Source organism: Mesoplodon mirus (genome assembly GCF_964341445.2).
Source record: "Mesoplodon mirus genome assembly, chromosome: 3".
NCBI classification, from domain to species: Eukaryota; Metazoa; Chordata; class Mammalia; order Artiodactyla; family Ziphiidae; genus Mesoplodon; species Mesoplodon mirus.
In genome coordinates, this window is record NC_138978.1 from 9,626,225 (window position 1) to 9,652,361 (window position 26,137).

At 42.3% G+C, this 26,137-nt stretch overlaps 1 protein-coding gene across 4 annotated transcripts in view; it reads left to right on the forward strand.

The window, feature by feature from the left end:
- The window catches only part of VPS13D (vacuolar protein sorting 13 homolog D), a 246,835-nt gene that overhangs the window by 142,920 nt on the left and 77,778 nt on the right, over positions 1-26,137 (forward strand). For all 4 annotated transcript variants that reach the window (XM_082615828.1, XM_082615825.1, XM_082615826.1 and 1 more), the window contains 2 exons: positions 11,293-11,427; positions 12,584-12,751. In XM_082615828.1, coding sequence (XP_082471954.1) covers positions 11,293-11,427; positions 12,584-12,751 — 303 coding nt within the window. The remainder of the gene's footprint in view (positions 1-11,292; positions 11,428-12,583; positions 12,752-26,137) is intronic.

The window sequence follows — 26,137 nt, forward strand, 5'->3', positions numbered from 1 at the left end:
GAAGCCTGTGTAGTTGGAGTAGGAGTAGAACCCAGGTGATTGTTGGAAGGTCCTTCCTCAGGCGGAGTCTACATCTGCCTCCCTGCAGCCTGTGCCCCTTGCTTCTGGTTCTTTCCTCTGTTGCACTTGAAGATGGGTATCAAGGCATCTACCTCCCCACTAACCACCGGTCGAAGGCTTTCCCACTGCCCCATGCTGCCTCCTTTAAGATACTGTAAGGTGGTCTCTCTTTCTGAACACGAGTAGCTAGAGACATGGACAAATAAGTAATAAACCTGGAGTCATAAATTTACATGCCTGTAGGGACCATGCCAGCAGTGAAGTTGGCAAAGCAGCCCCGGGGGCACCGTGGCCCTCAGAGTGTGCACTCTTCATCTGAAGGGGGGGCAGTGCAGCTCAGCTCCAGCCAGTTGTTATGGGGGAATGTGAACCCAGTGTTGCCAGATCTTCGGATTTTTTAAAGTGAAGCCGGAAATCTGGATTTTTATGTGGAATCTCCTGGTTTTTAAACGTTGGCAACCGATTTGAATTTTTTTGTTTTTGTTTTTAAGCCTTGTGGACCTAACAAAACACATGTGTGGGCCTCATGTGGCCCACGATTTGCCAGCTCACAACTTCTAAAATAGACTTATAGGTAACAAGACAGTAGTCTGGTCCACATCAAATCGTATTTGGGCAAGGGTGACTGCTTCATTAAGGCAGCAAACGGGATGAGTAGTTGGGAATGCTGGTCGGGACCGGGGAGCTCCTGCAACCATCCTGAGAACGGTGCCTTCTCGATGGACTGTCCTGTCTGCTTAATTAGCTTTAACTTCATGTTTCCCAGGAGACTAAAGATACTTATAATTAACATGGGAGTGGGGGGGGGAAACCATGGGAAAACCACTATCTTGCTAATATCCACAAGTATCCACTTGACTTATGTGACCCTTTGGAATGGGTTTGTTTGATAAAGTATATATTCCCCCAGAACACTTGGCACTCACCCAACAAACCAGTGTCAAGCATTTCCTGAGAGTTAAGGACTTCTTGTTTTCTAAATCATCTTACTAAGAAACACAGACACCTAATTGTTCCTTCCAAATTGCTCCTGGTAGAAGATTTCCCCCCAGACTAACAAATGCGGTATGATTTTCTACAGTTGAAGTAGCTTCAGACCCCCCAGTTCCATGGTTTTGATGCTTGCACGCTCGCCCTGCATGCAATACACTGGGAATTGTTTAGGTTGAGTGTTTCATTGGGCGCTATATTGAAGGAACATTTTCGAGGCGTTTTTCAAATGATTGCTAAACAGATTCAGTGGAGCAGCCACGTTATGAGGTGTGGGGCGGGGGACACCCTGAATGTGGTACCTTAATGTTTCAAACAGGGTGCTGGGAATTGGGACGTCAGAGTTAAATTCTCAGCTTACAGAAGTCACCATTTTATTGTGTCTTGCCTTCTCCTCGAGGAGTCTGGGACTCATAAAATAATGTCATTTATTCAAATAGTTTTCTAACAGAGTAATATCCCTTTATTAGTAGCTCTTAGGAAGAGCAGTCTGCTCTTTGAGATGAATATGTAACGGCTAAAAGTATGTGCTTAGGAAATGGAGTCCTGTCCCAGAGCAGGAATCATGAGAGTCTGACTAAAAGGTAACCATGCCTTTGGTATTGAAGGCATAATTATCTTGATTCTCTTGACTCCAGGCCAGAAGCGAGGCTGTCAGAAGTCTCAGAGGGAAGTCTCTTCAGGTTTACACCGAGGGTACATTATTGCCAGATAGAGTGTCTGTTCAGAAGGACTCAAAGCAGTTTCACATCTGCTATCTCAATTGGATTCCTTACTCTGCGATGGAAGAGGGGGGAGATAATAGTTCCATCTCACAAATGCAGAGACGAAAGCACGGCATTCCCCGCCCCACCCCCCATTCGCCATTATTCTCCCAAGTTTGCATGTTAGAGAGTAGCAGAATAATATTGAAAGTGCCAGGTAGTTTATATGTTCTTTCGGTTTTCTTAAAGATCAAAAGAGTCCAGGAGCCTTTAAAAGGTTTCACAAGGTGGCCTACAGCAGCCCTTTTCCCATTTAGAGCACTGGGGTATTACAAAAGAAGGGCTTTAATTGAGCAATCTAGTTTGGAAGAAAACCCACATTTTAATGGTCGGAGAGCAAGAGGGTGGGGGTGAGGGGGAATTTCAAACAAAGACACTATTTAAAAAGCCTAAAACTGTCTTCTCAAAGGCTTGAAATAATTTGTTGGGAAACTTCAGACCCTTTACTTTTTCCTCCCCTCCCTAAATAAAAACCAGATTTGTTAAAAGGAAAAAAGATCCAGTATTGTTAATTGTATTTCAGAAAGTGCCAGAGAGGGAAATATCCCTGTAGTTTTAAACACTGTCCCAAGAGGGAAGTGGGCAAATACCCTGCTTCACATAAACAGTCTCTATGTACCATAAATAAACCTTTAAAGAATGAATTCCAGACAGTTTTGTTTAGTGCAGGATAAACTAAGAAAGGAAAGGACATGGCCCAGGGACTAGCTTGTGATCTGAGACCTTATGGCATATGGACAGGTATTTCTTCTTTCAACTCTATAAAGTTTCTGGAAGACTTCAGCGGTTTTTGTCTGGCGGAAGTAGGAATAGACAGTTTCCTATTTTTATTAGGAACTTATGAGCACAGATTGCTTTCTCCAGAATCCATTTTATAACAGGAAACTGTCTGCTACTTGAATAAATAAGCATCAACTTTGTATACTACTGTATTTGATTAGTCATTCAGTTACTACAAGAAAAAGCCCTGTTTGGCTCGGAAAGAGGGAAACTCTCATCTCCTCTACTTTGACCTCTACTTTGACTCACCAGAACAGCCTGAAGGTGGCAGAGTAATTCATACCAGTGTGCCATAGCTCAGCTTTTTCAAATGTGGGAGGCCCCAAAGCAGTACCAGGTAAAGATCATTTTTACTGAAAGGCCAGAAAACTTCCTTGGTTCAGACAAAGCACGTTAGCCTCTCAGAAAGGGGATAGTGTCTCTCATGAGGTCTTTGACAACTTAGTAGAGGTTTCAAAGTCTTTGGGTTATGTGTGGTTCTTCTTCTTCAGTGTTTGGTTGCAAAGAGAAAGTTGGGGTACAAAGCTTTTTGCCATATGCCTTTGCTTTGATCTCATTTCCTCTTTTCTGAGAAGAAAGTAATGCTCAGAGTTGTATTAACAAAACAAACTGCTGAACTGATGTCAGTACCTGGCTTTCCTAGCATATCTGTTTATTGTGGGCCTGAGCAAAGCAGTTGAGGCTATGGGGCCTCAGTTTCTGTGTCAGTGAAATGGGGAAAACAGTACCTGCTCACTTCATCGTCACTCACCACGTGCATGGGCGAGACACGCAAGAATGAATAGCAGAACGTTTTTCAGGAGAAGTAAAATAATCCTCTTTTCTGGTCTCCATGCTTTCTGCCTGTTAGGTAGTTGTGGTTGTGAAAATGAGTGTGTTCAAGTCTACGATCTACTAATAACTAGCTACAGGAGTTTAGGCCACCCACTTAACGTTTCTTTGGCTTTATTTATTTAAAGAAACGAGAGTGTTAGGCTGAATTAACTTGAGGATGCTCTTAATCTCTGAAATGTTTTGTCCTGAAATTCAGTAGGAGGTTGCGAGTGACTCTTCCCAAGGCACCAAACGCAGTGGCCTTCTTTCTGTCCTCGTCTTTGTCGGATCCTCTGCCATATTTGATATTGCTGACCTCCCTGTTCTTGGCGTTGTCCTTGCTGGTTCTCCTGTTACTCTTCTGTTTGTCTCTTCTCTTCTCCTAACCCATATGTTTATTAAAAAGGGCCATTTTTCTCCTCTGTGAACTGAACTGTCTGGTCATATCACTTGTCCATTTTAAAAATCATTTTATTGGTCTTTTAGCTCCTCTTATTTTAGAAGCTCTTTATAGAAGTTTTGTCTTTCTTATAAGTCACAAGTATTTTTTCTTTGGTTTTTCATTTGTCTTTTTTACTTTGCTTTTGGTGTGCGTATGTTTTTTTAAAATCATACAGAAGCTTCTTATTTTATGTTGTCAAACTTATCAGTCTTTTGCCTTTTGAATCTGAATTTTGAGTCACAAAAAAGTTTTCCCACTCTGGTTTTAGACAGTTTCGTCTAGGTTTTCTTCAATTATATAACTTCATTTCAATTAAACATGCTCTTGTTCCAGAAGAATTTAAAGCAGACTCTGAAAATACATGCTAAAGGATTAAAAAATAAGTGAGAAAATAAAATAGAAAGTCCAGTAAATTGCATTTATATTAAATTATTTTAATATAAAGGCATTTCAATTCAGTGGAGAATATATAGATGTTTTAATAAATGGTATTGGACTAATTAGATAGCCATATGGAAAAATATAAAATTAAATTTATTATTCACACTCTGTATAAGAATAAATTCCAAGTAGATTAGAGATTTACTGACATTATTAGCATGGAAAAGTGTTTTTACATTGAAAAAAAGAAGAGTATTTGGCATGCTCTCTAAAATCTGAAGTGTCCATCATGTTAAATAAAAATATAATTGGAAAACAGACCATATCCAAAAATTGTTAATTGGAAAATAGACCATATCCAAAAATTGTTAACTGGCTTATAGCAGACCCAAACCAGCTGAGAACTACAAGAAAAGCTAGATTGAAAAAAGCCCAAAAGTCTGTTTGAAGGTATTGGAAAGTTACCAAGAGAGCCAGTACTTGAGGGGCCACGATTTATGAGACGAAGGAAACTCGATAAGGTGAGCCCAGCATTTACTCTGGTTTTATTTTTGAGACAACTCTAATTTGTAAGTGGTATAAGGAGAAAGGTAAATAAGTCAAGCAGAAAGCAGCTGCCCAAAGTCAGAGAATCCCAGGAAAGCTTCGGGCAGTCTCACAGGGCTGGCAAGCAAAAGTGAGACTCCATTGCTATTGAGAGAGCTGGTAATTGAGGGGCTCAGATCTTTTTTTTTTTTAATTGAAGTATAGTTTATTTACAATGTTGTGTTAGTTTCACACGTACAGCAAAGTGATTCAGTTATACATATATTCTTTTCCATTAAAGGTTATTACAGGATATTGAATATAATTCCCTGTGCTATACAGTAGAACCTTGTTGTTTATCTGTTTTGTATCTGCTAATCCCAAACTCCTAATTTATCCTCCCCCGACCCCCCCTTTCCCCTTTGGTAACTACAAGTTTGTTTTCTATGTCTTTGAGTCTGTTTCTGTTTTGTAAGTAAGTTCATTTGTATCATATTTTAGATTCCACGTATAAGTGATATTATATGATATTTGTCTTTTTCTGACTTATTTCACTTAGTATGATAATCTCTAGGTCCATCCATGTTGCTGCAAATGGCATTGTTTCATTTTTTTTTAAATAGCTGAGTAGTATTCCATTTGTGTGTGTGTGTGTATGTTTGTGTACACACCACATCTTCTTTATCCATTCATCTGTCGATGGACATTTAGGTTGTTTCCATGTCTTGGCTATTGTAAATAGTGCCGCTGTGAACATTGGGGTGCATGTATCCTTTCGAAATAGTCTTCTCTGGATATATGCCCAGGAGTGGGATTGCTGGATCATATGGCAACTCTATTTTTAGTTATTTAAGGAATCTCCGTACTGTTTTCCATAGTGGCTGCATGTATTTACATTGCCACCAACAGTGTAGGAGGGTTCCCTTTTTTCCATACCCTCTGTAGCATTTTTATTATTTGTAGACTTTTTAATGATTGCCATTCTGACTGGTGTGAGGTGGTACCTCATTGTAGTTTCGATTTGCATTTCTCTAGTAATTAGGGATGTTGAGCATCTTTCCATGTGCATTTTGGCCATCTGCATGTCTTCTTTGGAGAAATGTCTATTTAGGCCTTCTGCCCTTTTTCTGATTGGGTTGTTTGTTTTTTTGTTATTGAGTTATATGAGCTGTTTGTATATTTTAGAAATTAAGACCTTGCTGGTCTCATTGTTTGCAAATATTTTCTCCCAGTCCGTAGGTTGTCTTTTTGTTTTGTTGATGGTTTCCTTTGCTTTGAAAAAGCTTATAAGTTTGATTAGGTCCCATTTATTTTTGCTTTGATTTCTTTTGCCTTGGGAGAGTGACTTAAGAAAACATTGCTACGATTTACGTGAGAAAATGTTTTGCCTGTGTTCTCTTCTAGGAGTTTTATGGTGTCATGTCTTATATTTAAGTCTTTAAGCCATTTTGAGTTTATTTTTATGCATGGTGTGAGGGAATGTTCTCACTTCATTGATTTACATGCAGCTGTCCAGCTTTCCCAACGCTACTTGCCAAAGAGACTGTCTTTTTTCCACTGTATATTCTTGCCTCCTTTGTCGAAGATTAATTGACCGTAGGTGTGGAGGGGCTCATATCTTACAGAGAAGGGACAGGCAGAACAGAAACCCCAATAGTCTGAGCTGTTTTGTTTCTTGAAGCAGATGCCAATTTCTAAGTAGTCTGAGAGAAGCCAAGCAAAAAGTAGCAGCCAAGAGGCTAACTAAATAGATCTTTTAGCAGTTTTATGGTGCTGGGGAGATTACAAGGGGAGGAATGGAATTGGTTTTCAGTTGAGACTGCTGAAGGACTATACCAAACCTTATAAAGATGGAAACAGACCAAGATTATCTTTACAAAGACTGAAAGCCAGCCTTGAAAACACTGATTGGATTAATAAGCCTCTTTAACTGCCTGCCAGAAACTAAAGACTCATTTAAAATCTATAAGTTTTTATACAGAGTGTAGCATTCAATCACAGATTACCAGGCCTATCAAGAGAAAAAACAGATGCTAGAAACAGACACTAGAAACAGAGAAACCAGATGTTGACATTATCAGATACAGAATTTAAAATAAGTGTAAATGTGTTCAAGAAGTTTATCAGAAAACTATAATTTATATTTTGAACATAATCAGATAATAAAGGCATATTACAGACTAGAATTTTTTCACAAACATAGAAGAAAGAAATTTGGACAAAATGTTACCAAATCAAATATAGCAATGTATAAGAAGGAAAATACGGTTGACCCTTGAACAACATGGGGTTTGAACTACATGGGTCCACTTATATACTGATTTTTTTTTTCAGTAAATACAGCACTACATGATCATGGTTGGTCAAACCTGTGGGTGTGGAACTGTGGATATGGAGGGCTCACTGTAAAGTTACATGAGAATTTTTGACTGTATAGGGGATTGGCACTCCTAACCCTCACATTGTTCAAGGGCCAACTGTATATCATAAGCAAATCAGGTTTATTCCAGGGTTGTAAGTTTACTTTACATTTCCAAATAAATCATGTCATTCACTACATCAGCAGAATGAAAGAATTAAAAAATATGATTATCTCAATAGTTGCACAGAAGTCTTTTGACAAAATTCAGCATCCATTTATGATAAGAACTCAGGAAACAAAAAAATAGAAATGAACTGCCTTAATCTGATTGTGTCCATAAAAAAGCTACCCCAAATATCATACACAGTGATGATTTATTGAAAGCAGGGAAGGATGGCCATTATCACCACTTCTGTTCACTGTTATGCTGGAGATCCTAGCCAGTGCAATAAATAAAAGGTATAAAGACTGGATAGGAAAATGAAAACTTTATTATTTGCAGAGAACATGATTACCTAGAAAATCTAAAAGGATATACAGCTAAGTTATTAGAATAAATAAGTAAATTTAACAGGGTCATTGAAGACATTGTACAAAAATCAGTTGTATTTCTATATGTCAGAGAAAAGGAAAATTTGAAGGATGTCTTTACAACACCATTAAGAAAACATCAAATACAATATCATCTATTGCTGTGTAACGAATCATGCCAAAACTTAGTAGTTTAAAACAACCATTTTATTTGTTCACAAATCTGTGGGTCAGCAATTTAGACTGGACTTAGCTGGATGCTGTTTCAGCTGGACTTACTTGTGGTTATTGACGTGGCTGCAGTCACCTGCCAGTCAGCAGAGACCAAAGGGTATATAAGATGACCTTACAACCGTGTCAGGCGCTTGTTGTTGGCTGTCAGTAGACCCCCTTCCACGTGGTCTCTCGTCTTCAAGGAAGCTAGTCTCAGCCTCTTCACATGGTGGAAACATCAAAAAGGGCGGAGCAGAAGCTCCAAGATCTCTTGAGGCCAAAGCTCAGAGGTTGCACATGTTACTTCTGCTGCACTTTATTGTTTGAAGCAAGTTATAAGGTCAGTGCAGATTCAGGTGAAGGGGAAATAGACTCTGCTAATGATAGAAGATGCAAAGGATTTGTGGCCATTTTTACTGTACCACAGATACCTAGGAATAAATCCAACAAAGTGTGTACCAGACCTCTGCACAGAAAGCAATTAAATATTACTGAGAGAAATGTTAAAAGGCCTAAACAAGTAAAGGGGTGCACCATGTTAATACATTGGAAGATTCAATATTATAAAGTTGTCATTTCTCCTTAAATTGATCTATAGATTCAATAGAGCCTTGATGAAAATTCTAGCATTTTTTTTGGTGGCAGATTGACAGGCTGATTCTAAAATTTATTTGGAGATGAAAAGTGCAAAGAGTAGCCAAGGTAGTCCTGAAGAAAAAGAACAAAGTTGGCGAGCTTACACTAACAGACTTCAAAATTATTATAAAACTATAGTAATTAAGACAGTGTGGTATTGGCAGAAGGCAGGGCAAAATGAAACACAAAGGAGAATCCAAAAACAGACACATATAAGTACATTCACTTGACTTATGACAAAGTTACACTGTACTACAATAAGGGGAAGGATGGCCTTTCAATAAATATTATTCAGTCGATTAGATACCCATGTGGGACAAATGCTTCTTGATCTGTGCTTTAGAACATATATAATAATCACATTCAGGTAGATTGTAGATTTAAATGTGAAGAGCAGAACAATAAAAATTCTATAAGTAAACGTATGGGAATATCTTTATGACCTTAGTGTAGGTGATTTCTTAACTATGACATAGAAATTTCTTTCCATAAAGGGAAAGATTGTTAAGTTGGATTTCATTAAAACTAAGAATGTCTGCTATCAAAAAACACCCACGGGCTTCCCTGGTGGCGCAGTGGTTGAGAGTCCGCCTGCCGATGCAGGGGACACGGGTTCGTGCCCCGATCCCGGAAGATCCCACATGCCGCGGAGCGGCTGGGCCCGCGAGCCATGGCCGCGGAGCCTGTGTGTCCGGAGCCTGTGCTCCGCAACGGGAGAGGCCACAGCAGTGAGAGGCCCGCGTACAGCAAAAAAAAAAAAAAAAAAAAAAAAAACACCCACGAGTGATAAGACAAGTCACATAATGGGAGAAGATACTTGCAGTATATTCATGAAACAGAAGACTGTGTACAGAATGTATAAGAAAAACTCCTACAAAACTATAAGGAAACACAGACAACCACTATGAAAATGAGCAAAAGACTCAAGTAGGAACTTAACAAAAAAGTATATCCACGAGGCTGATGTGTGTATTATCAGGTGCTTAATCTCGTCCTTCAACAAGAAGATGGAAATTAAAACCACACTGAGTTACCATTACACACCCACTAGAATATTTGTTTTTTAAAAAGCTATCTTTGGGACTTCCATAGTGGCGCAGTGGTTGAGAATCCGCCTGCCAGTTCAGGGGACACAGGTTCGATCCCTGGTCCGGGAAGATCCCACATGCCGTGGAGCGACTAAGCCCGTGTGCCACAACTACTGAGCCTGCGCTCTGGAGCCCGCGAGCCGCAACTACTGAACCCGCGTGCCACAACTACTGAAGCCCGCGCGCCTAGAGCCCATGCTCCACAACGAGAGAAGCCACCGCGATGAGAAGTCCGCGCACTGCAACAAAGAGTAGCCCCCACTCGCCGCAACTAGAGAAAGCCCGCGCGCAGCAATGAAGACCCAACACAGCCCAAAATAAATAAATAAATTAATTAATTAATTTCTAAAAAGCTATCTTTACCAAGTGTTGGTGAGGATGTAGCATAATGGGAAATTTCATAGACTGCTGCAGGGAGAGTAAGCCAGTTCAGCTGCCTTGGAAAACTGCTTGGCAGCATAGGCTATAAGGTTGAACATGTACGTTCTTTATGACCCAGCAGTTCCACTTCCAGGTAGATATTCAAGAAAAATGCATACAAATGTGCCCCAAAAGACATGTCCAAGAATGTTCAGAGCAGCATTATACATAATAGCAAGAAAAGGAAGCAGCACAACTGTTCATCAACAGCAGTGGTTAAATAGTTTTATTCATATGTTAGAATACTGTGTAGCACTGACAGCTGTGTTTAAACTTCAGCTGTGTGCAACAACCTAGTGACTCTCACAGACTTAGTGTTGATGTCAGAAGCCACATACAACCAAGTCCATACTGATGGTTGCATTTAGATAAAATTCAAAGCAGGAAAAACTCAGCTGTGGTGCTGGAAGTCAAGATACTGGTTACCACGGGCTTCCCTGGTGGCACAGTGGTTAAGGATCCGCCTGCCAATGCAGGGGACACGGGTTTGAGCCCTGGTCCAGGAGGATCCCACATGCCGCGGAGCTACTGAGCCTTTACTCTAGAGCCCGTGAGCCACAACTACTGAACCCACATGCCACAACTACTGAAGCCTGCGCACCTAGAGCCTGTGCCCCGCAACGAGAGTAGCCACCGCGATGAGAAGCCCGCGCACCGCAACGAAGAGTAGCCCCCGCTCACCACAACTAGAGAAAGCCTGCGCGCAGCAATGAAGACACAGTGCAGCCAAAAAAAAAAAAAAGATATCAATAAATAAATTTATTTTTTTAAAACAAGCATACTGGTTACCTTAGGGGAAGAGGGGGTCTTGATGGGAGGTCCACAAAGAGGGGGTGATGGTATGGTGCTTCCAAGTTGGGGATAATAACCGACCTTCTGGTCTGCGTGGTGGTTACATGGTTGTGTTTACTTTGAGAAAAATCACTGAACCATACATTTGATTAGTACACCTTTACGTATGTGTGGTATGCTTCAGTCAAAAAGTAGAACATGACAAACATACAGATCCAAAACAGACCAGAAAGAATTATGCTGTGAAGCTAATAGCGTTTATTTCTATGTGATATATGTTACTTTGAGTGATATATCTATATATTTTTATATATATTCCTAATATTTTACTTTTATAATTACAGGGGGAAATCCTTATTTATTAATATCATAACCTTGACTCTCATTGGAAAGTTGACATGACTTGTAGCTTTCATGGAATTCAGAATTACAGTACCCTGGAAGGCCAGACCATCATATGGCTAAAGCATATTGTTGCGTTTCTCCCCTAACTAGGCCCTAAAAAGCACCTTGGGATTTCCATTGATTCGGTTTGAAGATGCCGTGATTAATCTGGATCCATTCACTCGGGTACATCCCTATGAGACCAAGGAATTCATCATCAATGATATCCTCAAACATTTCCAGGAGGTGAGCTTTGGAGCAGTGCTTAGTGGCTGGAGCATAAGCAGAATGATTGTTTTAGTTGTTTGGGAATTCTGGTTACTGAGATGTCACTATTGACAACCCAGATGAACATTTCAGCTCTGATTGTTGTGTTATGGGTCACATCACAGCCCATGAAGTCCACGCACATCATGAAAATCTTGAAACAGTGCATCTGATTTATGAACGGATAATCTTGTCTCTCAGAACTGGTCTCAGGGGCTTCCACTAGATCAGTCACAATCTTAAGGGTTTAATTGAGGCTTTCATGACAACACAAAAGACTGTGAATGTGAACCCTGTTTGCCAGGCATGGGCCTACTTTCAGCGACTGCATCAGTGTTCTTAGAGCCTATGAAATCCTGCCCTAGAGCTGAACTTAAAAAGTTTTTATCAAGTTGGATATTTTCCATTTTGTATTTATTATCCAGACTGCAAAGACCAAAATCTAAAGCCAAGACGTACTCTTCGATGACTAGAAGGGTCAAGATCATATCAAATTTATTTGCTGTCAGAGTTAAAGTGTATCCTATGCGTGTTCCCTTCTCTCCTTCCTCCCTCCTATCTCCCCCCTTTCTTTCTTTGCTTCCTTCCTTGACCTCCCTCACCGGTGATATTTCCACTGCACTGTGAGGAGAGTGAGATAGCAGATATCCCTGGACTGTGGAGTCAGGCAGCGGGGGCACACAGGAAGTGGGGGGTTGCTGGGTAGATCTGAACGTGCCCACTCTATGCACCACCCGCTCGGCAGACTCTGAGGGGGCTCCAGGTCTGCTCCCTCCCTCACTTTCCTTTTAAAACTCACCCCGCTGCTGGCTAATTCCCTATTTGTAGAGCGATGGAAAGGAGAGTGTGCTATATATACTAATAAGTATTTGTAAAGAGTCTTACCTGTTTCATAGCTTTTTTTTCTTCTTCTGAATGGCTTCGAAGAGTGTAAGAGTACTGAGAGTATTGGGAGAGGTTTAGGGCAGAGCTCACGAAGGGCAGGAGCTCACAGTTGATGAGAATTAAAGGGTGATTGTTGGTGTTGGTGGGAATGGAGGACAAGAGAGATTTCTAACCTTTTTGCTTGGGATGCTCGATCTGCCAATATAAACAGGCGCTGGTTTTCTTCTTCTTTCCCTGCTCTGTTTGACAGGAACTCCTCAGCCAGGCAGCTCGAATCCTGGGATCGGTGGACTTCCTTGGCAATCCCATGGGGCTTTTGAATGATGTTTCTGAAGGGGTGACTGGACTGATAAAGTATGGAAATGTTGGGGGCCTTATCAGAAACGTTACACACGGAGTATCAAACTCTGCTGCCAAGGTAAGGAAATAGAGGTGGAATTCCATTGTAAGTAGCCTCAGGAGTCCTCTACGTTACCTTAACTTCTTTTAGAGTTCATAGGTTGTGAGAAGGTACATACATGGCCTTGGCTTCATCACCCACGTGCCCTGCCTTTCCCGCACCTCCAGTAACCCGGCCCCAGTCCAGCAGGTGCTCCTCTGCAGTCTCTCCGCTTCCTCCTCTCCGTTCCCACTGCCTTCAGCCAGGCTCTGGTTGTCTCTTCCCTCACCCACTGCCATAGCCTCCTGACTCCACCGCAGCTCTCACAATGCCGTCGGAATGAACTCGCTTTATAAAACATAGAACTTGATTGTGCCATTCTCCCGCCTAAAATCCACCCGTTATTACCCACAGCTCACAGGATAAAGTCCAAACTGTGGTACGGCCTTCTAGAGCGAAGCAACCCTCTAAGTCATCTGAGTCCGGCAGCGGAAAGACAGCAGTGTAATTCTGCTGTGCCTTGCTGTGTAGCTGGCTTTTTTGTTCATTGGCCTCCTGTTTGGTGGACATCTTGTTATTCCGTAGTTTAATTTTTGGCAGGAGCCGATTTTACGTGTGAAGCCGGAAACAGGTGAACGTAGTTGAAGGGGGGTTGCTATTTGATAACATGCAAAAGGCGTCTAAAGACTCTGCTTTCCTCCCCTTCCTGTCAGCTCGACAGAGTTTCCTTCTAGAGACTGACCTTTTCACGAATGAACCAGCATTGGGAGAGCGCCTGTGCTCCCCGCTTGTCTACCATAGAGCGTTGTTGTAGCGGAGTCACAGGTGCGCTAGTGCCGTGGCCACTGGGACGGTGGCTTCACCGTAGAGAGCCTTTCAGGTACCACGTAGGAATTTATCTTGATGAGCAGGTAAGGAGGTAGAGTTGAACGGCAACATTTCTGTGTCGCATAGCATTCTTGGTAATAATGTGTGAACGTTGGGGATTGATTCCTGTTTTCCAAACTCTTTTCTAGAGCTGCTGGCTCTTTAGTCAGATCAGGTTTTTCAATACAGGCAGATCTCGTTTGCTTGTGCTGCACAGATAGTGGGTGTTTTACAACTTGAAGGTCTGTGGCAACCCCACGTGTCCAGCACGTCCGTCGGCGCCATTTTTCCAGCAGCATCTGCTCGCTTCATGTCTCTGTGTCCCATTTTGGTAATTCTTGAAATATTTCAAACTTCTTCATTATGATTATATTTGTTATGGTGATCTGTGATCGGTGATCTTTGATGTTATATTGCAAAAAGATTATGATTCGCTGAAGACTCAGATGGTGGTTAGCATTTTTTAGTAATAAGGTATTTTTAAATTAAGATGTATGCATTTTTTTTTAGACATAATGCTGTTGTGCACTTAACGACAGCGTAGTGTAAACTTAACGTTGTCTTCACTGGGAAACCAAAAAATTTGTGTGACTCACTTTATTGCAATATTCGCTTGATTGTGGTGATCTGGAACGGAACCCACAATCTCTCCGAGGTATGCCTTTGCTGGACTTACATTAAACCAGAACAAAATGTGCTGTTTGGCTCGTGGTTCAAAATAGGCAACACTCTTTAACTTTTAGAGAAAGGGTGAAAGGTAGAGAGGCAAGAGACTTGCCATTTTTAAATCATGGTTTGGAAATGGACTCCGGGTCATAGTCTGAATGAGTGTGCACATTTCTGCCTTGAATCATTGCCTATGCTGCCCTTGGACCTTCACCCCTGACAGCAACATAAAAGTGACACAGATTCCTCAATGATCTTTTGCTACTAAACTTGATATAAACAGATGCAGTTAAAATATTTACCTGTATACACCTGTAATTTATATAATATTGTACATCAGCTATACTTCAATAAAAAAATTTAGTTGGAAATGCTCAGTTTAAAGATTTTACTTAATTTTTAAAACTCTAATTAGGGGCTTCCCTGGTGGCGCAGTGGTTGAGAGTCCACTTGCTGATGCAGGGGACACTGGTTTGTGCCCCGGTCCGGGAGGATCCCACATGCCGCGGAGTGGCTGGGCCCGTGAGCCATGGCCACTGGGCCTGCGCGTCCGGAGCCTGTGCTCCGCAACGGGAGAGGCCACAACAGTGAGAGGCCCGCGTACCGCAAAAAAAAAAAAAAAAAAAAACAATTAACATAGGACAGTCTCTTTGGTTTTATAATTCCTTTCTTTATTTTTGTACCCCTGGGCTTTGTTTTCATTTGAAAAAAAAAAAAGGCACTTATGGTTTATTGAAAGGCCTTCCTCAGCCTGGAATATGCCGTGACTTTATAGCTTACTATGAGAATAAAATGAGATATGACCTTATGAAAACTTTGTAAACATGAACTGAACAAGAGAAATGGTTTTCACTTTGACTCTTAGGTTTACATCAATGTAAAATGTACAGACTTTAGCCACCAGGAAACCATTAATGCCTTGAAATGAAAGCCAGTATATTGTAGTCTACAGAAGAGGAGGGTCTCAGGCTCGGAGAGTGGGAGATTCACACTCCGTGTGGGCCAGTTTGGCTGTTAGGACCCTCTAGCTACCCTTGTGGATGAGAATGAAGACATCGGGAACTTAACTTGCCTGTGAGCTCTACACAGGTGAGACCTTCTGTGGGTTTCTCCAGAGTTTCTCTGCAGCATCCCGGTGAAAAGGGTTGGCGCTTTCTTTATTCTCGCTCATTCGGGGACATCTCATTCATCATCTTCTTCTGTTTCCCCTGGAAAACTGTTTTTGAACCTTAAGGGTCAGTATGACAATATAACGTAAGCAGAAAGAAAGGGCAGCATACTCCTTACCTCCACCCTCACTCCCAAATCCATATGAAGGCCTGGGTGGCAGTGATCTTGTGTCTTGCTGGATATCATGCTTTATCTTATTGTTGGATTTGCATAAGGGTACTGTTTTCCAGGACCCAAGGCCTCTTGAGTGGGAACCCTACTCCCCATGTGGTCAGCGTCCTTCTTCATGCTTTTTCTTGCCTTTAGTGAGCTAATCAGTATTGGCGTCACAGACTGCTACTCAGAGGAATTGCTATGTAATTTATTTTGATACCAGGAACCCTGGGTGTGTTATAACAATTAGTCCATATATCTATCACGAGAAAGTAAAGAGACTTAAAATTACCACTTCATTTTGGAAATGGTAGCTTCAAAAGCCAGGTCTGTCAGCTAAATGCCCATTCAGGTCATCTTTGATTCTGCATGTATGCAGTTTGGCCAAAGATCTCCATTTTCTTGTAGTTTTGTGGGTTGAAATCAGACCTTTAATGTTGCTTTGGGGGAATGTTTTGTTTGCTTTTCTGTGTACACAAGAAGAGTTTAAGGAAGTGCAAATGACCACAGTAATCAACTGTTGGCCTGTGGGAAGTATCCCTTTAAAGAGTGCCTGAGGGCTTCCCTGGTGGCGCAGTGGTTGGGAGTCCGCCTGCCGATGCAGGGGACACGGGTTCGTGCCCCGGTCCGGGAAGATCCCATGTGCCACGGAGCGGCTGGGCCCATGAGCCATGGCCGCTGGGCCTGCGTGTCCGGAGCTTGTGCTCTGCAACGGGAGAGGCCACAACAGTGAGAGGCCCGCGTACCGCAAAAAAAAAAAAAAAAAAAGAGTGCCTGAGTTTCAGTGGTTAAAGAACGGGGTCAGACAAGACAGAACTGCACCTCGCCGAGCCCCAGCCAGCCAGCCCCACTTGGCTGCAAAGTAAAAGGGCTGTAACCTTGTTTTTTTTTTTTAAATAAATTTATTTATCTAGCTGTCTAGCTATTTATTTATTTATTTACTTAATTTATTTTTGGCTGCACTGGGTCTTCATTGCTGCGTGCGGGCTTTCTCTTGTTGTGGCGAACGGGGGCTACTCTTCATTGTGATGCACAAGCTTCTCATTGCGATGGCTTCTCTTGTGGAGCGCGCTCTCTAGGTGCACGGGCTTCAGTAGTTGTGGCACGCGGGCTCAGTAGTTGTGGCTCCTGGGCTGTAGAGCACAGGCTCAGTAGTTTTGGTGCACGGGCTTAGTTGCTCTGTGGCATGTCGGATCTTCCCGGACCAGGGATCAAACCTATGTCCCCTGCACTGGCAGGCAGATTCCCAACCACTGCGCCACCAGGGAAGTCCTGTAACCTTGGTTTAATAGGCTTTGAATGTAGTGGAGAAGCCCCATAAACCTCTTGAAATTAATTATAAATATTGTATATATGTGTATTTTCCTGAAGCAAGGATCTGAAGTTTTTATTGGATTGTCAGAGAGGTTCATGCCTCCCAGGAGATAATAAATCATTATTGTAGACATAGGGTTGAGCGTTGAGGGCACTTGGTAGTCCGAATACCTGGGTTCTAATCCCATTCCCACCCTTAAATAATCTTTTCCTCTGTTGATCTTGAGGGAATTTTTTTTTTTTTTTAATCTATGAGAAGGTGATGGTAATTTCCTCTGTCCCACTGACCTGAGGAGCAAAAGATTTGAAGATGTAAAAACCCAGTGAGAAGTTAAAAGGGAACTCATTCTGTCACATAAGAAGGTGATAGACCTGCGGGTCTTAGCTGTGTGTGGGTAGATGTTGTGAATTATTCACAGCAAATTTTTAATTTCAGGTCTACCATGTCCACTTCTGGAATTTCTCATTACATTTTAAACTGTTATTTAATTTATTTCATATTAGCATCAAGGAACCAGAACTAGGAGGTAATCTATGCCCTTTATCCCCTTTGTTTCTCTTAGCCTTTTCTTCTGTTCCCCCAAACCCCAGAAATCAGCTTATGGATTCCAGATCTAAGGTGATATGATTTAGGGATTAGCCACCAAGCTGTGAGCATCTATCCCATGACTCCCTTGCCTGGATCTTGGTAAAATGACTCTAACCCTTTGAGTAGACCCTCAAAGATCTGATCGTATTCCTAAGGCCATGACAGGATGATTGCCTCTGGAATCCTAGTTTCTAGGAATATGATTTATTTAAGAAAAGCACAGCATTTCAAATTCCAAAACCATGTCAGAGGAGCAGTTTCCCTCTGCTGCACAAATTGAAAAGAGCATGCTTTTCCCTAGTTGGGTGTCATTTGAATATCTACAAGACCCTCTAACCTCTTTGAAAGCCAGAGAATTGGGGAGATATTCATTGAACAAATTTCCTCTCTTAGATAGACTCTCATTTCCCTTCTGTCTATGATTATTTTGTGATTATTTTCATATACGTACAGAAAAATTACATAGTTATTCTTTTTTTTTTTTTTTTTTTTTTTTTGCTGTACGCGGGCCTCCCACTGTTGTGGCCTCTCCCGTTGCGGAGCACAGGCTCCGGACATGCAGGCTTAGCGGCCATGGCTCACGGCCCAGCCGCTCTGTGCCATGTGGGATCTTCTCGGACCGGGGCACGAAACCGCGTCCCCTGCATCGGCAGGCGGACTCTCAACCCCTGCGCCACCAGGGAAGCCCTACATAGTTATTCTTAAAAGTAAAGAAAGTTCTTTTCAAACCAAGAAAATCTCAGATGTTAACAGTAGAACAAATGATTCCATTCTCTTTTCTGCCCCTGTAGAATCTGAGTGTTTTCTCTGTACAGCTGTCATCTGGTCTTCCTAAGGGAAGAAAGACAATCGCGTACGTAATTTCTTCCAGCAAAAGAGAGGAGCACTTCTGATCATCACTAATGGAACCTGTGCTCTGTTCTGCCCTGCCTTCCATCCCTCTCTTTGTGTCTTTATCAAGGCGATATAGGGTGCTTTTGATCTTCGGTACTTTTTTTATCTCAGTTATGTTTTGACTCTACGCTTATGAATGCAAATATTTTAATAATTTTCCCTGTTTTTAACTAAAAGTTTTTCATCAAAGGCAGTTGTTGTTCATGGAATTAGAATTCATGGTTTATTATTCACTGAAGGTTAGTTTTACTGATAACTTGTACAATTGTATGATAGGTTTCTTTCTTTCTCTTTGGCTTTAGAGCATTTATTTCTGCCAAGCCCAGATTTCCCTCAAATTCTACAGATCTAAATTTTTGTCAAGGAGATATGAATTTTCTGTCAGTTTTAGTTAATACATTTTATCCTATATAGCTTTAGCCATTGTTTTATTGTTTTAAATCAGTTTTGTTTGTTATGAATTGGATAAAGACCTAATAGCTTCATATATTTCTTGGTGCAAAGAGCATTAGTAGGAAAAAAGTGCAGGAACAGGGTTGAAACTCCCTGCTTCATTATGGAAAACATACCCACTTATAAACATTAATTGAGCACCTTCTCTTTGTCAGGCCTTGTGATAGACTCTTTACGTACATTGTCTTGGGTATGTTCATCTCGATTCTTCAAATCAGGAAACTGAGACTTAAAGAAGTTAAACAATTTTTTCAAGGTCATACAACTGGAAATGACAGAGTATGAAACCAAGTCCAGCTAATTCTAAAGGCCTTGTTTTTTCCCCTCTGTGACGTCTCTCCTTTGTGTGTGTGAGGCTTTCTTCCAGGCACTATAGAGAATATGAAAAGTTACTTACTGTTAGCTTCCCACCAGAAGCTTATTATTTGGCATCACTTGGTTAGCTTGTAAGGTGACTGCTGTCACGTCACCTATGTCACAAAGCAGGCCCTCAGGAAATGGTGCTGGTTATGGTCATTCTTGTGTGGGATTAGTTATGACCGTCGCCAGCTCCTTTATAGACAGTAAGACCCTTGGTGATTGCAAACGTGGTTTTACTCATGTGATATCACTTGATCATCAGAATAACCTGGTCGATAGATAGGACAGGCAGTATTAGCCCCAGTATGTAAGTGAAGAAACTGAGGCCCAGAGAGGTAAGGTGACTTCCCCAGGGTCAACCAGGAACCTGTGGAGCCAGCACCTGATCTTCTGCAATGGCGACTGAATTTTCATTTTTAGTTGCACTTTGGAGGTACTGCTAACTGCTTGATGTGTTCTAGACATTCCTCTATATGTTAAAAAGTAAAAACAACAATGAGAAAAGCAAAGAGCCCTGCCTCGACTCAGAATGAATTTCGATAGCTTTTAGGAAAACCGTCTGAAGATAAATACAAGCAAGTTAAGTGAGGAAGAGAGAGAGGGAAATTGAGACTGTTTGCATAGTTCAGTAGAAAAGCTAGCTAGCACTTTAGATGGGATTTTGTTCTTTGGTCTCTGTTTGGGGTACCGTATGTGGAGGAGCCACTTCCCTTCCGAGAGAACCTTTCACTGGCCCTTTGTGCCCAGGAAACCAGATTTGGGGCATAGCAGTGATCCAGTGGAAACTGACTTTGTGTCCTTGCACCCAGGGATTCTCAGCCAGCCCCTGCCACTGGCCAGCCTCCTATCATATATACTGTGACTTGGTTGAGGGCAGAGGGGTCCATCTGCCTTTTGTTTAAGATAAACAGCATTTGTTTGTATTTGTTTTGTAGGCAGTCTATTTATAAGGCTCAAATGAGACTAAGCCACTGTTTATTCAAGGCAAAAGTTTTATCTTTGCACAAAAGAATGTACTGGAGTGCCTGCCTGCATGGATTCCGAAGGGGAAAAGGCAATTTATGACTTGTATCTGTTTTTGTCATTATGCATGACTGTTCCATTTTATAGTTGAGCTGATATCCCCATAATAGCTTTTCCATGTACCTATAAGCAACTAAGAGGTGAATGCCTTCTTATAAGCATTGGGGTTTTAGTGTATTTAAGTTGGCATAAAACTTTAAGTTAAATGAAATTCACTTCAGACAGTGATCTATCCCTTAGAAAATGTAGAGTTTTCTATTTTCAGAAAGACTTTGATCCGAAATAAGTCACCCAAGGGATTTCTTTTCCAGCCAAGAGGAGGTGCCTTGAAGTTGTTGTATATAGAGAAATGACTCAAATTCTTGGCAGCAGAGCTTTTGTTTTATTTTCCTCTGATAACCTTGAATACTAAAATGATTCTCTTAGTCTGAGCTCTTTTTGGTTAGAGGCAAATTTTAGATGCTGAATGACCCAGCAGTGACCTATCCTAACTTGGTCAAACCTCAAATATTTGCGGGAACTGGAAGTGTGTTGGGCGGGGGCGGGCGGGTGAAGTGGAGGCATGAGAATCCCATGAGTGGCCAGAATTCCCAGGCAGTCCCCACCTTGCTCCACTGAGCAGCCTTGCTCATGAAGGAGCCTGGTGAGTGGGGCTTAGCTGTCCTCTTGTCCCACCCTAATTGAGCAGCTCGGCCAGAAGTAATAGGGAATGACACCACCATTGACTCTGTTTTTGAAACAGAAAGATCGGAAAAGTTTAGAACTTGTCTTCATTTCTTAGTAGTAGTTCAGCTAAGAGTCAGGTCTTTAGTTATCTTCTTAGACCAAACATCTCATGTTTCAGAGGAATTCACTCTGTCTTCCTGCACTGCAGTCTATGGTGGTGGAAAAGTATGTTCAGTTGCTAAATTGAAAAGACAGGAAATATTTGTGGCCCCCAAAGAGTAGTGGTTTTCTATCCTAGTGTAAACATGGTGAGTAAAAGAATAATATGTTCAAGCTTTTCTTGGGTTGACTGGTTACCCCAGAGATGTGGTAGTTCTCCCTTTTCTGCCTTTCAGTACTGTTTGTATCAGTATTCGGCCTTTCTTGAAAAATTGTGACAAGCTTAAATGAGACAAACTGTAACCCATTTTTATAAACACATGAAGAACAAATCAAATTCTAATTCTTGGCAGTAAAAAGTCAGAACACTCACTCTGTTTGGAAGGTCCTTTTGGTTTTCTGTACCTCCTCCCCTGTAATTGTTGTCTCTCTCCATCTTGAAGAAAAGCTAAATCAAAGTGTTTTCTTAGGAGAAATAGGGGATTCCTTGGAATATCATCCTTAAAAGTCAGAAAAGGATGTGTAGCCACCGTGTATTGGGTGGCTCCTGTATGTCAGATAAAGAGGGCTAGGAGCTTTACAGATACTATCTCATTTAATTTTCATGTGTACCCTATAAGGAAGGAAGGATTATCTCCATTTTACAGATGAGAAAAATGAGACCACAATGGTCAGTTACCTTGACTGAAATTTAATAACGAGTATTGGAGTCATAAGTTTTAGGAACAAGTGATTTGGGAGTCTGTATAGTTTTCCTCCACATAATGCAGCTTCTCAGACATAACCCTCTACCAAACCCAAGCCATTGTAGAAGCTAAAACACAAGCAGTTGAAGCTCCATTCATTCCCAACTTTTTTTTTCCCTTCTATGTTGGACCTTGGGATTTTCCAGCTGTAATTTCCAGTCTTGCTGAATTAATCTTTACTGTCGGGGAATCCCTAATCTCCTGTAAAAGGATTGAAATGGGACAAAAAGATTGGGTTTCCCTTAACCAAACAGAAGATGACTTAAAATCGTTTGAGGAGGCTGGCTGTACTTTCTCACACACCTGATGTGCTTAACCCAAGATTTATTCAGATTTAAATAATTTGATTTGCACACTCAGGCCTTTCCTCCGCTTTGACGGGGGAGCAGACCAGAGCTTCGGGCCACCTCAGCGTGTGCTCGAATAGCCAGCTTCTTCTCAATGTACATGTCAAATTGTAATTTCCTTAAGCTGTTTACTGAACTTCACTACTTTAAGTGTTTCTACGCAAGTAGGATGTCATTTTAAAATTTGGTTTTCAGCACAGAGGTCATGAAAGTAGGGAGACTTGTGCTTTCCCACTGTCAGCTGATGGCAGAATATAAACTCATTCTCTCCAGTAAGTCCTTTTCTTTCCTTGCTCACCTCCCCTCACTCTGAAATACAGCTTTTCACATTTTGTAGAGGTCTTTATGTCTCTGAGTTCTGCTGGCACGTTGGCTTTCAGACGCTTAGTGACACCATTGCTGCAGTTAAGAAGCCGGATGGAGAACGCTGGGGATGGTGTGTTGTCCTGAGAGTTCTATGGTTGATTAGTTCTATTGACCTGACCCGGGCTTTGCTTCCTGGAGAAAAGGAGAAGTAAGGGTAACTCACTAGAATTTAATAATCCCTTATTAGAATAATAATAATGCCACTTGATATCTGTCTTGACTTCCAGTTGTTGATGAAGGACTTATATCTCTGATCCCATCTATAAGCCTGAAAGCAGGTGACGCTTTTATTTACTGCCACCGCAACTGCCGCCACCACCAGGAAGAAACCGAGGCCCAGCGGAAGTAAACAGCTTGCCCAAGGCGGCCAAACAGAAAGTGGTAGAGCTCTGGGCTCCTTCCTTGGCCTCTGACTTCTAGAACATTGCTGGGCAGTACTTCTTGAATCTTACCAGATACTATAGAAACCAACACCTCCACCTGATACTTGGGTTTCCGGTCATCGGTGTGGTGCGAGCCGTGTTAGCACACCTTTCCTGCAGAGGGGGTTTCAGAGAACATGGGGGGAGAAAAATGTACCTTTCCCTAAGGAGGCTTATTGACTCATTCATTAACCACGTGCTGTGTACGTGAAATGTTTGGGAGCTCACAAAGAGAAGGCGTGATGAGAGCAGTTCTTAGAGCAACATGTTTTGTGGAGTGGAGGTGGTAGGGAGAAAAATTTCAGCTTATATCAGGACATGCCAGTAAGTGATTTCTGCATTGCTGGAGGTTAGTGGAAATAAGGGAGACCGTGGAAGAAAGAAGGATGTCACTTCCAGAAGGGGCGAGAGTCTGGCTTTGCCTTGGCTTTGCTCAGAGCCAGATGATGACATGTCCAGGCCCGACTCTTAAGAGGGGCTCAGCATGTCCTGAAGTGGTGACTTGGAGGCCCAACTGGTCAGTAAATGGTAGCAGAGACACACCACACTCCGGTCACAGAGGCAAATGGCAGTGACAGCTTCTCGTTTCTTTTTTATTAAATACCAGCGGGGAAGCCCTCCTGTGCCATTTGTAAGAACAAGGAAATTTCCTCGTTAGGCACATGAGGAGGGTGGAGATGAGCCCCCAAACTAGGAGCCAAATTGGGGAAGTCAAGTGAAGTGAAGAGAGGGTAGCAGAAGGCTGGCCATCCGGATCCTTTCTGTTTCCCCGGTCATGCTTGTTCTCCCCTCATCTTGGCACTGTTGCTCATAACCTTTCCTCTCTCTGGAATGCCCTTCTCCCCATCTCTGGCCAAGTGGCTCTGAGTGTGTAAGGTCCAGTCCAGATCCCTGTAAGGTCCTCCCCGCTCTGAATTCTCAGAGCACTTTGTGCTTCCGTTAGGGCGGTGACCGTGTTTTTCCTTGGAAAATACTAACCATTTTGTGCACATCCCAAACATCCATTTAACAAGCATTTATCATTGTCAATGAGGTGCTCAGTTCTGTGGCAAATACTTAGAAAAGTAAAACTTAAAAAAAAATTTTTTTTTGAGGGATATGGAACAGGTAAACCAGATAAGAAGTAAGTTGGCATAATACAGAGGGAATAAGTATTGTAGCTGGGATCTGGGCAAAATCTTTGCAGCTTCACGAGATAAGTGCAGTGGGGGCCAAGGGGAAATAACACTTTATTCTGTTCCTCAAGGATGAGATCGTCTTGAGACGAACTGTTTGATGCAATTGCCTGCTTATTTGTTTGTATCCCGGAGTAGACGTAAAGCTCCTGGTAGGCGAAGATCTCACCGTCATCAACCGTTGCCAGTGTCCCTATGACTAGTCATAAATATTTATTGTAAGAGAGCTGAGGGGATCCCAGTGGTTCCCACGTGGGCTCCCATTTATCTGGTATGACATTTTCACGTGGTGTAGATTCAACAAATAGTTATGAAATACGTGAAACACCTGCTGGATTTTTAAATTAACTATTTTATGGTTTTTATGTGGAATAAACAGAAACTTTGAAAACGTTTCTTTATGACTTTCCTCCCAAGCATGTCTGTAAGCTGACTGAGATGCACAGTCATGGTCTATGTGTTGAAATACAGATAGGAAGAGGCTGCTGACTTCCAGGATCCTGTTCCTTCTCCTCCGCTCCCCATCACTCAGGTCTAGGATACGGACCTGGATGGAATGAGGCCAGGTGTGCATTACTGGATCGGGGCCAGGCTCCGCAAGGTAGCGGGAAGCCTTGGGAAACTTATAGGGGGAAGAAGGGAAACCCCAGTCCCTCTTAATCTAATGAATTAAAATAATCTTTATGGGAAATATCTGTTTGCTTTATTAGAGGAAAATGTTTAAGTAAACATTATGTAACAACACATTGAATTTATGTAACAACATGTTGGTTTGGAAGCAGCGACTTTCAGTGTTTTCACTGAAATGAAAATTAAGCAGAGCATGCTTCCAAAAACAGCCCATTGTTTCAGCCCATTGCTGCCTTTGTCATGTTTCAAAGCAGGATATTTTGGCCAGATGGATTATTTTCTCTTTATTGGTAACTTGGAAATTGGCAAGGATGATGTCAAAGTTAGTTATAAAAGAAGAGCTAGTTTTCTGGAAATTTAACCTTTGTAGCATGCTCCTGTTACTGTTTGATCTTTACAGACATACAGGAAAGAGTACAAGTATTATTATTGCCACTTGAGTCACAGCAAAGGTAATGACTCCTGGAGGCTTAGCCAGGGAGCTTGTAGAAGAGGACTAGGGGGCCTCCCTGGTGGCGCAGTGGTTGAGAGTCCGCCTGCCGATGCAGGGGATACGGGTTCGTGCCCCGGTCTGGGAGGATCCCATATGCCGCGGAGCGGCTGGGCCCGTGAGCCATGGCCGCTGGGCCTGCGCGTCCGGAGCCTGTGCTCCGCAGCGGGGGAGGCCACAACAGTGAGAGGCCCGCATACCGCAAAAAGGAAAAAAAAAAAAAAAAAAGAGGACTAGGACTCAGGCCTCCTCTATGGCCCCAGGCTCTTTCCATAGACCACTTTGCTGCTCTAGAAAGCACCCTTTCCCCCTCAGGCATTAAAGCACTTTCATGTCTGTGAGATAATTTAACCTTGAAACATCCCTAGGGGGCCAGCAGGGCAGGTGATGGGAAATGCAGCCACACGGGTTGAATGGTTTTGCTAAAATCATGCAGTCAGCGTTGGCACCAGTGGCTGATGCCCAGACCTCATGACTCCAAGCCCACTGCTTTTCCCGCCAGAATAAATCTCGACGGAGGGCCAGAGGAACATTCTGACATGGGGAGACAGCTGTGGAAAAGTGTTACTTCCAAGAGAGGACCTTACTTTGCTGGCACCCATGCTGGGTTGTGTGAATGGTTAGTTCTAAAATCTCAGATGCACACGAAAATCTCTAGTCACAGGATCACTGAGAAACAGCAAAGGGGGCAAAACCAGGTAGATTTTATCAGCCTGTTTCTGGGAATGCTTCCTACCTGTTTGGATTTTGTGTCCAGTAGTGTCAGCACGGAAAGTTTGTAGGTTGCTGCAGTACGGTTGTTTAAAAATCAATTGGCAAGGGCCTCCCTGGTGGCGCAGTGGTTGAGAGTCCGCCTGCCGATGCAGGGGATACGGGTTCGAGCCCCGGTCTGGGAGGATCCCATATGCCGCGGAGCGGCTGGGCCCGTGAGCCAC